The sequence below is a fragment of the Chlorocebus sabaeus genome, chromosome 4, assembly GCF_047675955.1.
Source record: "Chlorocebus sabaeus isolate Y175 chromosome 4, mChlSab1.0.hap1, whole genome shotgun sequence".
Lineage (NCBI taxonomy): Eukaryota > Metazoa > Chordata > Mammalia > Primates > Cercopithecidae > Chlorocebus > Chlorocebus sabaeus.
In genome coordinates, this window is record NC_132907.1 from 86,735,085 (window position 1) to 86,748,334 (window position 13,250).

Below are 13,250 nucleotides of genomic sequence, written 5' to 3' on the forward strand. Positions count from 1 at the left end.
CAGAGAGGAAAGATAAACTCCTTAGAAAGGAATGTAATGAGACTGACAGAAATACTTCATTAACAAAAATAGAAGCTGTAATGCCACAGAGTAATGTCATCATAAGTCTGAGGGAAAATAAAAGTTAACCTATAATTTTATGCCCAGTTAAACTGTTATTCAAGAACTGTGAAATAAGGTAGATACAGAAATTTTAATATAACTTAAAAAGGCAGCTATTGTTACTCATAAATCCCCTCTCCAAAAACCCTAACAACTCATAGACATCACCAAAAAATAAATAAATGAATTTGAAGAAACCAATAATTTTTAAAAAGCATTGATGAGCAAATTAATTGGTAAAGAATGTGGCAGATTTAAATAAACATTGACTATAATCACAGTCAGAGCTAAAAATCCTAGGAAATAATTATATTGAAGAGAGATTATGAATAAGTTTAGAATGTATTTCATTAAGCATAAATGTTAAAATTCAATTCACAATTGCCAAGACATGGAACCAATGCAAGCATTCATCAACCAATGAATGGATAAATGAAATGTAGTGTACATACACGATGGAAAATTACTCTGCCACCAAAATAAAAAAATAATATCTTCTGCAGCAACTTGGTTGGAACTGGAAGCCATTATTCTAAGTGAAATAACTCAGGAATGGAAAACCAAATACTGTATGTTCTCACTTATAAATGGTAGTTAAGCTATGGGTACGTAAAGGCCCACAGCGTGATACAATGGATTATGGAGACTCCAAAGGGGGAAGGGTAGGAAGAGTGAGGGATAGACAACTACGTATTAGGTACAATGTATACTACTTGGGTGATGAATGCACTGAAATCTCAGACTTCACAACTCTACAATTCATCCATGTAACAAAAACCACTTCTATCCCAAAAGATATTGACAAAAAATATATAATATTAAAAACATGTAAATGTAAAATACATATTATAAATAATAATTATATATTTTTATTCTTTAACATAAATAATACATATTGAAATTTTAATGATAATCATTAAAAGAAAAATATAAATGATATATATTCTATAAACTTTAATAGTAATCTTTAATGAAAAAAATATATATACTTCCTAACCAGTAAAAGAAATAAAAGAATAAACAGGCCTCTCTGCCTATGGAGTAGCCATTCTTTTATTTCTTTACTTTCTAATAAAGTTGCTTTTAATTTACCATTAATAAAAGGAATAAAAGAACTTGATCAATCCATTAGAAACCAGAAAAAAGAGAATAAAGGACCAAAGAAAAGCAAGGTAAATAAAACACAAAATAAAATGGTAGAAGTGGGTCCACTCACACCAATTATAAAATCAAAATACAGATGACAAAAACAAATATAGAAGAAATTAACACAAAGAAAGATATCAAATTGAATAAATAAAACCAAAATAAAAACATGTATTGTTTAAAGGAAGCATACCCAAATAATAACAGTCAAGAGGATGGAAAATTGTATCTACAGTAAAGAGGACACAAGGTAAACATTTGCAAAAGTCTGGATTATGGACCTGTGTGTGTTTATTATATCACACTCTGTACTTTTCTGTATCTTTGAGATATTTCCTAGGAAGATTGTTTTTAAAGAAAAAGAAAAAAAATGAAGATATTAATATGAAAGAAACATGAAGAAGTCACAGAACAAGAAGCCTGAGGCTGTTACAGCAAGTGCAGGTCTGGGGGCTCCATTAGATGAGGCTGTGGATTTTCCTCAGAGCGAATGCAACCTGCGTACACCCACAAAAGTAATGGGTGATGAAGCTTGAGAGAATGAATGTCCATGGGTCCTCATAAAGATGCAATACCACAGAAGAGAGACAAGGAAAATCAAAGCCAAGCCAGCAAAGACATGACAGGGATGTGTTTCTTAAAAGTGAAATCCCACGAAACATTTTTCCTGGTTCCTGGAAGTCTTATTGTCTTCTTTGGAGGCATCTTCTAAATCGCCCCCAGTCACTCTCCCCACCCCCAGCACCTCCCAGTAGGTGACAGATCCTGTATTACTTATAATGCAGAGAATATAGAAATACTCATCCAATAGGAAGATGTAGAAAAATTAATGAATCTATCTATGTAAGAGTAACAGTGAGGACCCCTTCCCTGGGTAATATTTATTCCACCTATCTAGCTTTCAAAATGCTTTTCTGCTCTACCAGTCTATAAGCCAGTGTGTACTGGGATGGCTGTTTCTCTCCAGTACCATGATAACAGGCCTGACACTAAGGAGCTTAATTTGTTAACATTTGTTTGAATGGAAAACTGATATGTTAACATTGGGACATTTCACTGTCCCAATTTTTTTGTAAATCCCAAGATTTTGTAAGTCCTGAAGAAGGGCTCCTTTTGCCCATGTATTACATTTCCAATTCATGGGGAGAGGGGAAGTCTACTGGAAACCCCTTCCATAAGGGAGCACATTGCTAAGGAACTGCACATACATGAACGAAACTTTCACCACTCTACAATTCATCCATGTAACCAAAAACCACTTGTACCCCAAAAGTGGTTTTTGGCTATTTGGCTCAGTGCCCAGAAGAAAATCCTTTGAAGTACAGAGGCGGAGAAACAGACAACTTCTTTGTAGCTTGCTCAGTGTGTTAATGAGACAAAACGCTACTCAATCTAACCCGCTTGAGTTGCCCACAAAGGCTGGCTGCACCATGAGAGTTAAATGCAAGCACACAACTGAATTCTACTAGATTGAAAATGGTTGCTTTGACCTTAACAAAATAGGTTAAGAAAAAATATATGATCAGAAGGAAAAAAAAATCTATCTTAAAACTTCTTTCTATATCCCCAGTTATTAAAAGAAGGACAATAATTTTCTTTAGATTGTAAAATGAGAATTAGCTTTCTTGAAGAAAGTCACCTGATTGGTCTTGAATGAATTAAGAAGGTGCAAGAGAAAGATGACCTAGGGATCCTAAAGTGATTGGTTTTTCACCAGTAAGTGGAACCAGAAGGAATTCACCCCAAAGCATGAAATGTGGTTTGCTCCGATTCTCCCATTTGTACCCACGTCTCTCCTGGGAGAGGTCGGCTGAACCTTGACTTATAACAATCAAAGACGGCTGTGGAGTGGATTTCAAAGAGAGGACCGTGTAACGCACAGAACTTGGACAAAATGGATGGGTGGGCAAAGTGTGTCTTATAGTGAAAGGCCATGCCCTTTCAATGTAATATAATGCCATTTGTTTATTAGAAACTGCATCTGGGGACTGCGCTCTTTGTGGGTAAAGTTTATTGAGCTACATTTCCTAGACTGTGCATCAGAGTAATACCAACATCAAAACAAGAAGGTTAAGTTCTTTTTTTTAAATCCCTAGAAGTTTGAATCAACATGTCCACTCTGAAAATCCAACATTATGCTAAGGAAGACACATGGGGGCCACTTAACCTCCGAGGTCCTGGGTTACTCTCCCTTCACCATGACATGTTAAATCACCCCTCTGTCTACACATTAGCATCCTTTCACACCTTTAAATATAACTGGGCTCCAGTGGAAAGGCACCCCAGGTGAGAATCCCAATGGAAACCAGAAGTACTTACTTTGGCAGCACGAGAATCTGCACAATGAAGATACAGAAGAATATGAGACAGGCACAAGTCACGTAATACTTGAATGCTGGCAGTGCTGTGGCCCGGTACTGAAGGGGAGAAAGGAACCTGTGAGTGATGGTTCTCCAAGAGAAGAGCTGCACACAGTGACCAGCAGCCTAGTTGTACCCAGAGCATGCACCACACTCAGTAATTGTGTAGATTGACACCAACGCGAGGGAAGGAGAAAGCCTGTTCATCTCAGCAGTGAGTGTTTTCTTCCCCCATAAGAACCGTGAAGGAGTGACTTCCAAGGACCACAGTTCATGAGCGGAACTGTTCTCAAAGCCATCTATAAGCAACTGAATCTCTCTAGTAAGGAGAGAGGTACCTGACCAGAAGGTTGAGTGAGTGAACTGTGAATCGTGCCTGTGCCCTGGGTCCCATGAGGGTCTGTTGTCTATGAGTATTGAGGGAAAGGGAATGCCTTCTCATATACTATTTTACTTTTCAATACTACTGAGGAAATGCAAGTCATATTCCTTTATTTTAGTATTTTATTTTATTATTTGTCTTAATGCCATTGAGAGGTGATGGGTAAAGTTACAAGACCAAAAGGTTTGTCGACTTGATTCTTAGTTGGCTTGTTCTGAGTCTGGCCACTGGGCTCCTCTTTCTTCCTCTTGCCCAGTGCATTTAGCAGGAACCCACATGGTTCCCCATGCCATGAATAAGCTGACCAGTGTGAGCTGCTTACCTGGGGCTGACCCTGCTTGACTTAGGCAGGATAAAAATGCCAGAGAGGGCTATACTTATGATGCTGGTGATGACCCCTGCTGCATTCAGCATGGTGTCCTGCATTCCCTGCTTTCCCTGTGATAATCATTCAATCCACACAACAGCCCCTATTTTTGGATGAAGAAACTGTGGACTGGAACAATTGACTAGAATCAGTGAGGTACAGTGCATGGGAAACCAGGACCTTCACCAGGCTCTGAACTCATACTCTCAACTTTGAGGCTCAACTGCCTTACGAAAGGTTGTATGGTAACATTAAAGGAAATAAAACTTTGTGCCAATGCCTTTGAAACCTCCTGAAAGTACTGTCAGGTTGCATTGGCTACATTTGCATAAAGTCTCCCAAGTTACAGGGACACATATGTATTTCTTGCATTTTAGCCTCCCTGTTTTAGTGCTGCATGAAGGATCTCTGATGGGTCTCCAGATATTTCTCTTCTCTTAGCTCTTGCGGCCTTTTGCCCTACCTGATCCCCTGAAGGGCAAGCTGGGGACAGATGGACAAAAACTGAGCTTAAGTCTTGCTGCTCTCTAAAATTTGCTTTGAAGTCGGCATCCACAAATATGTATACATGGGGAATGTATGCAAAAGCTGCATTTTTAAATGATCACTTTCTGTTTGCTAGAATTTTGGGGGGTATATTTTGTGACTTAGTAGCCAACATAATTTCCATGCTCATGAAGAAGCTATATTAGCATAATTGCTGATATGTGATTACATTCTATGTCCTCAATTAAATCCTTATCTTCTAACTTCTTCAGGCCTTTGTGCAGAGATATGAGTGGGAATATCTTTGTGGTATTAACAAAGAAATGGACTTCTATCAGGAAAGAAATAATGTAACAGCTAAGCAATAAGTAGCCATTAATATTGCTAAAGTTACTAACGATAAGATGGTCAATAATAGCACATTATAACAAGCATCAATTTGGTAAACTGCATTCAATGGTCAGAGTCCTCTACTTAGCAGTAGACAATACATCCTCTTGACAACCAACATAAAAAAAAAAACTTTTGGTGTGTCCATAGATTTTGGAAGGAATTATCATATTTAATATTTCTATTTGATATTCATAAAATAATGAACTAAATTTTATCAACATAATTTATTATTATTATTTTTGAGATGGAGTCTCACTCTTCTAGGTTGGAGCACAGTGGCGCGATCTTGGCTCACTACAAGCTCCGCCTCTCAGGTTCATGCCATTCTCCTGCCTCAGCCTCCCGAGTAGCTAGGACTACAGGCGTCCGCCACCTCGCCTGGCTAATTTTTTTATATTTTTAGTAGAGACTGGGTTTCACCGTGTTAGCCAGGGTGGTCTAGATCTCTTGACCTCGTGATCCGCCTGCCTTGGCCTCCCAAAATGCTGGGATTACAGGCATGAGCCACTGGGCCTATCAACATAATTTTAATACCAGAGCTGCGAATGCTACCATTAATGTAACTTTTGTTCAAACTAGGCCTGTAATTATATAGTTGGATGATGCAAATTACTTCTAAGTCTGGTTCCTTCTCTAGATCAACAAAAAACAAAAGGCAAATAAAATAAAGTCGAGCTAGAAGAATGGTTGTCCTCTCTGCAACAATCAACTGAAGTCATTTTAGCAAACTCATATATAGCTTGACATGTAAAATCTAAATGTCTGCTTACTTATTTGTGCCTGAAATAGCTCTCACTTTAAGAGCCATAATATGAAAATATTTAGATACAATAACACTTAAAAGTTCTAATTACCCTGAAAAAACATTCAATGTAAAACTCATATTTTGGTCAAAATATTAAAATAATTTGTGTAAAGACATTGTAGATTTATCAAGAAGAATTCTGGTTTTTTTAAGACTTTTCTGAGAGAATTTCACATTGAGAAGAGCAGATATTATCTCTCACATCTTTCATTTAATTGGGATATTTCACACACATTGCAGATACCATTTACTATCGAGAGGGTTGAGAATGGTGACTGACCAAAGATAGAAACTTGGTAACAAGAAATACAATAAAGCAATATATGCATGAAAGAATCACCAGAAAAGCCAGAAAGAGTTTGAATATAGTGAGAGGCAGCTTAAATGCCACATATAAAAAACATGAGCACAATTTCATGAAGAAATTCAAATTTCAGAAAACCCAATTGGTGATTTTGAAGAAGAAAAAAGCTTACCTCTTTTTCTAGTACTTTGTTATAGAAAAGCAGTGAGATTCTCTGAATGTCTTCAGACTTGAGCCATTGCCTAGAAATAGAAAGGACCAACACATCATAAAACTGAATCTCCAATCAAACATCTGGAACTATTTATTAAAATGACTTGCACTCTTCTTTCTTTATCGTGTATCATTCTGAACAACATTTTTTTTTTTTTTTTTTAAAAACAACATATAATGCCAACTAACTGGATATGGAATCTGGATAATGTTAACAGGATCTGAAAATATAATATTCCTAATCATACACTGTCCTCCTTGGAAAATTCTATATTATAAACCAACTGTCAAATCAACTGAAACTCAAGGGATCCAAATTAAATAACAAGGGAGATAAGTTCATCTAAAGGAGTAAAGACATCAATAATGTGATTTCCCCATGTTTTTCTGAAATCATCCAGTAGTTTCACCTCCTTAAGGATCTAATTCCTAGAGAAGCACCATTTTTTTTTTTTTTTTCAGCTTCTAGAGGGCAACAGATCAGAGCATCCAAACCATCAGAGTGCTTTTAAGATCTGGGTGAGAAGGTTTTGCTTCTTTCAGACTTAGCAAACATACTTTCATTGTCACTTTTTTCATTTCTAGAAAGAAAAAGTCATGCTTGAATAAAGTTTTCTTTTCTTTTCTTTTTTGAGATCGAGTCTCACTCTGTCACCCAGGCTGGAGTGCAGTGATGTGATCTTGGCTCATTGCAACTTCTGCCTCCCAGGTTCAAGCCATTCTCCTGCCTCAGCCTCCTGAGTAGCTGGGACTATAGGTGCCCGCCACCACACCTGGATAATGTTTGTATTTTTAGTAGAGATGGGGTTTCACCATGTTGACCAGGCTGGTCATGAACTCCCAACTTCGTGATCCACTTGCCTCAGTCTCCCAAAGTGCTGGGATTACAGGCGTGAGCCACCGCGCCTGTCTAGAGTTTTTAAAAAATTGATAAAAATACTAGTATAATAAGCAATCTGTTCAGGATAGATTGACGCAAACATAAAAACGCATGCATAAGTACTATGCATCGCTCAGTTGTTGACAAATAAATAAAAATTATATGGAAGTATGCACTGTACCACACTGTTTGACTTTTAAACACCTGTTTGAAGCAAGTAGTTTGGAAGACTCTCACTGCCAGGCACACACCAAGATTAGCTTGAACATCCCAGGAACCATCCACAGGGCACTTTCGACTGGGGCAGGGAAGTCAGTAATGTATTCTAGACTGACAACCATTAAAAGTGAGAACAATAAAAATATCTCTTTTAAAAATCTTTTATTTAGTGCAGGTTTGTTACATAGGTAAAATTTGTGTCATGGGAGTTTGTTGTACAGATTATTTCATCACCCAGGTATTAAGCCTAGTACCCATTAGTTATTTTTCCTGATCTTCTCCCTCCTCCCTCCCTCCACCCTCTGACAGGCCCCAGCATATGTTGTTCCCCTCTACGTGTCCATGTGTTCTCATCTCTCATCCCACTTATAAGTGAGAACATTTGGTTTTCTATTCCTGTGTTTGCTAAGGATAATGGCCTCCAGCTCCAGCCATGTTCTTGCAAAGGAAATGATTTTGTTTGTTTGTTTGTTTTGAGATGGAGTTTCACTCTTGTTGCCCAGGCTGGAGTGCAGTGGCATGATCTCAGCTCACTGCAACCTCTGCCTCATGGGTACAAGTGATTCTCCTCTCTTAGCCTGCCAAGTAGCTGGGATTAGAGGTGCATGCCAGCAAGCCCAGCTACAGGGTTTCTCCATGTTGGTCAGGCTGGTCTTGAACTCCTGACCTCAGGTGATCTACCTGCCTCGGCCTTTCAAAATGCAGGAATTACAGGCATGAGCCACCACACCTGGCCGATCTCATTCTTTTTTATGGCTGCATAGTTCTTTGATTCAAGGGTATAAGCTGTAGGGAAATAAACTTTTATGGTATTTCTTATTACCATACCAGCGGCAGAACTATTATTCTGTTTCACAAGACTAGACGGAGGAATCAAAGATTGGTTGACATTAAAAGGACCAGAAAATACAAATTAAGATAAATTTTCACCACACTCACTTTCAGAACTGTGTTTTTATCAGACTATGAATAATATATGCAGGTAACTTACTAAAAACAGTATTTCCTTTACTGAGAAAAAAATATAGTTTATAAATGTTCCTGGAAAATGTCAGCTTGGGAGCGAGAGTTAAATTTAGGAAGTGAAAATAAAACCAGCACCTCCTTTACTAGTCATGCCAGCATGCACCCAGTCTAGGTTTCCATGGCCTGTGACCTGCAGGTGGATGGCAAGGGCTCGGGATGAGGCTTGCTTGCCTTAAGTCCCCAGAACCCCTGTGGTGCTTCGTGAGCCCCAGCACTAGATCCAAGCTTGGGGACACGACTTGGTCCCCACCAGTGAACACATTCGCCTCCTTTTGCCATAGCACGCTGGGTCTGGCCTGTGGCTTCTCCCTTGCAGCAATGATGGATGGGCCTAATTCTCACTCTGTCTTCAGAATTAAGAAGCGCATATTCTTCCTACACACTTAATCACCTCTGTGAATCTTCTGAGGTGGCCTCCACTCCCACTACGGATTTAGATCACAGGTATCTCAACATCAATTTTGTAATAAGAACAGATGCATTTTGGATGGATCGTATCACATGCTAAAATGTGAAGATTTTCCCATCTAGAATCTATCTTTTACAAATGTGACTTGCTGAACACATCGTGCTATAATTTTTCTCTCTCCAATGACACCTCAGATTATTTATCAGCAATGGACTTGGGAATATTTTGATGTGTAGAAAACAAAGAGATTTATAAATGTGATTTGGATATTTGAAAGGGAATAGATTTGTGTGTGCCAATTAGGTCAACTATTACTTGCAGGGGATTGGAACTACAGAGAAAGAGAAGAGCAGTGGAGGGGAGAGGAGAGGAGAGAAGAGAGAGGGAATGTGTGTGTGCTTGATTTAGGGCCTCCTGACATTTTTCCAGACCCCAGTGGTCTATGGCATGAAGAAAGTCAACCCCATCCTGAGTTATCGCAATAAGTGATTCTCTATTTATTTATACTAAGGTTTTTTTTTTTTTTTCTTTTGTCAAGGGGTTAAGGAAAATAAAGGAAATTCCGAATACTATGCTGACTAGAGGGGCATGGGTATACCCACACCTGCACCCAGAATTATTCAGAAATATGTGAATGCAAGTCCTTGCCACAAAGGAGATACTAAATGAGAAGACCCCTTTCTTATTGTTATGCACCGCGAGCTTGTGCCCCCGACCAAAGTGCATCTTTGAAGCCCTGACTCCCAGTGTGGCTATATTTCGAGATGGAGCCTCTAAGAATGAAATGAAGGTTAAATGAGGTCATAAAAGTACGGTCCTGATCTGACAGGATGAGTGTCTTTGGAGTCTTTCTAAGACAAGACACCAGAGAGTTCCCCACCACCATGGCACACACTGGGGAAAGGCTGAGCAGATGGTGACATCAGTCAGCTTTTTAACAAATGCGTGTTCAATACATCAGTGAATGAATAAGCAAAAATCTGCATAGAAATCACTGTTTTATGGCAATAGCAGGAAACTACTGAATGGTACATCAAGCCCAGAGCCCCAGTTGAGTCCTCAAGTGAAAATCCAAAGATCAGAAGAACTTCATATCAAAGAACAAGAGGAGTTAATGAGTAAGGCATAACAAAGTGTAACTGAGGTTAATTAAAAATACATGCGTAAGAGCTTCCATTTGAAAAATTTCCCTTTTATTTTTTGAGTACAGCACACTTTTCTCTATTTGATTTCTGAAACATGTTGGGAAAATTACAACATAAGCAGTTACATCAGCACTAAGCATTACTTTGGAATAAAACCACGTTAAAACATAAGGTGTTAACTAAACATGTATTTGAATACTAAATGACACAAAGCAAACACATAATTTAAAAGCAACTTATCAACAATAAAGCAATGCCAGTGGTGGCACTCTCTGATGATTTGTGTGGTAGGAACGTTCTAAAAGGTGCGTACAAAAATAATTTAAAAAGGTAGATTTTCACCTGCGTGAACACATGCTGAGGATGACTTTAGGAATTAGTTTTTAAAATATTAATGTTATTATTATTATTATTAGCTAACTTTTCTCAAAGAACAAGATTCCCTCTTTCTTCTGATCTTGTGTCTTATTCTGGTGAGTCACACGGTATCAGCTGCTATTTCCTCTGCTTGAATGAATGCATCCTTCTACCTATGTTTTATGAAATCAGGTGCCTCCCTAGGTTTTAGCTGCTGTTAGATTGCAGGAAGTTATTTATTTCTCAGTGTGTGATGGTTTCAGGCAGAGATGAGGTTGTTTTTCACACTGACCCTAGCGCCAGGCAAAGCAGAGCATTGGCCCTGGTGCTGCTGGTGGGCCTTGGGCACTCTGGGACAGGAAGAAGGCTTTGCCTACTTGTGGCACAGGAAGGGGATCTAGACGGGTGATAATTCAGTATTCCAGCACATCTGAATGGCAACTCTTGCCTGACCAAGATGCTTTATTGCTTAGAAAATATGCACTCACACTCACACACAAAGGCACACACCCACCACAGACACACATAACACACTGATGCGATTCTCTCATAAGCCCTGTAAATATTCTATAATAAATACCTACAAGGAACAATCTAAAACAGGCATGCATTTTGCAAAGCCATGCACTATTTGAGACCCTGTAACTTAATTTTAGAGACAAAGAACTCTAGGTGAAAATCATTTACACTTTTCAAGAGTCAGCTTTCATGATAAAAATTAAATAGGTCTCCATAAGGATGGAAGCTTTTCCGTAAAGGCTTTTCATTTGGACCTCCTGATGTTTTCACTACAGTTCAACTCAACAAAAAGGAATGGAATGTCTGACGTGTGCCAGGCACCATACTGAGCCATGTGCCTTCTGCTCTCCGTGGGTTCAGTTATGACACACACACCCACGGAGAATACGAAGGTTGATGAGCGCCATCATTCTGTCGAGGCTGAGAAGGCCATCACTTTCTTTAAATCGTTTCCCTCCCACAACTCTGGACCATAACAGCAATTTAAAACCATAACAGCAATTCTTGGCCTCAGAGGCTAAATGACATTTTGTGTCCCCTAAAATCGGTCTTCCTCTCATTGCTCACCAATGCTAATTCTCTTCTAGGATTTAGAACACAGGTATCTCAACATTAATTTTGTAATAAGAAGAGATGCATTTTGGATGGATCGTATCACATGCTAACATTTGAAGATTTTCCCATATAGAATCTATCTTTTACAACTATTACTTGCTGAACACATCGTGCTGTAATTTTCCTCTCTCCAATTACACCTCAGGTTGTTTATCAGCAATCGACTGGGGAATATTTTCTAGGCAGGAATTAAATATTTTTTTAAAAATAAAAGAAATACTTTTAACAAAACTTTTCTGAGGGACAACTGAAGTGAAATGAATCAATGGTCTCAGAAACTTGGCTTTGTCACGGCAACTATTGAAGAGACTATGATAAAATTCATTTGGAACATAATAGAAGATGAATGATAATTTAAGAGAAAAAAGTACTCACTTTTGTGCATTAATCCCATCAATTGCTTGAATCATCCTTTCATTCAATTCTTCTTCAAATCTTTTCTTTTGTGACTTGGTTCTATATGAAAAATGAAATATTACGGGTAAGGATATTATTAGTAAAATACATATTAAGCCTATTTATTAGAGACACATAATATTTTACATTCTTATGAGGTACAGATGATATTGTGTTGCATGCATGTGCAATGATCAATCAGGGTATTTGGCGAATCCATCATCTTGAGTATCATTTCTATGTGTTGGGAACATTTCAAATTCTCTCTTCTGACTACTTTGAATTACACAGTACATTGTTGCTAACTATAGTCACCCTACTCTGCTATCAAACATTAGAACTTATTCCTTTTATCCAACTAAAGTTTGGGCCCACTGACCAATCTCTCTTTACCCACCCATCTCCCACCCACACACCTTTCCCAGTCTCTGGTATCTATCATTCTACTCTCTACCTCCATGAGATCAACTTCTTTGGCTCCCACATATGAGTGAGAACATGCCAAATTTGTCTTTCTGTGTCGGTAAGCCTATTTTTCAATGATGTCAAAAGCTCTGTTTAATTCTGTCAATCAAGTAGAAAAAGAAACAACAGTGTATGAGCAGGCCCTTCTCTATTAACATCCAGCCACTCTTTGGATTGAGTGAATAACTAAAGTTTTTGGAATAGTAAAGATGCTTCCTTATTCACTCACAGTAAAATTTACTAGGCATTTACAAGGCAACACTAAAAGACATATAGTTGGTGTTTGAGATAAAGTAACTTTCTCTCCTAAGAGATGTATTAGCTTTTGACTTGCTGCCTTCATAAACTTTATTTTATGAAAGAATACATTGGTTCTAGAAATTCCCCTGTAAAAATGTGGCTTGGTTGACAAAATAGTCATTCCTTCTTCATGTTTTCCTTGGTCAACTCTCAAAAATTTTCAGAACTACAGTCTTATTTCAGGTATGTTAAATGCTCCTCAGTTTTCAAAGCACTATTCACAGAAAGCTCCACTTTTGTTTGCAGACCATCTCACTTAGTTTCAGAAGCAAATAACCTTTAGCCATAATATAAGATATTTTCTGAATAAATTGTGCCAAATAGTAAGAGCCCTCCAAGGTTAATTTGACAATTTGCATGA

At 38.2% G+C, this 13,250-nt stretch overlaps 1 protein-coding gene across 1 annotated transcript in view; it reads right to left on the minus strand.

Moving 5' to 3' along the window:
• ADCY2 (adenylate cyclase 2) overlaps positions 1-13,250 on the minus strand; it is a 426,522-nt gene that overhangs the window by 95,250 nt on the left and 318,022 nt on the right. The window contains exons 12-14 of the mRNA XM_007961181.3: positions 12,104-12,184; positions 6,518-6,587; positions 3,568-3,665 (exon numbers count right to left, since the gene is read on the minus strand). Coding sequence (XP_007959372.3) covers positions 3,568-3,665; positions 6,518-6,587; positions 12,104-12,184 — 249 coding nt within the window. The remainder of the gene's footprint in view (positions 1-3,567; positions 3,666-6,517; positions 6,588-12,103; positions 12,185-13,250) is intronic.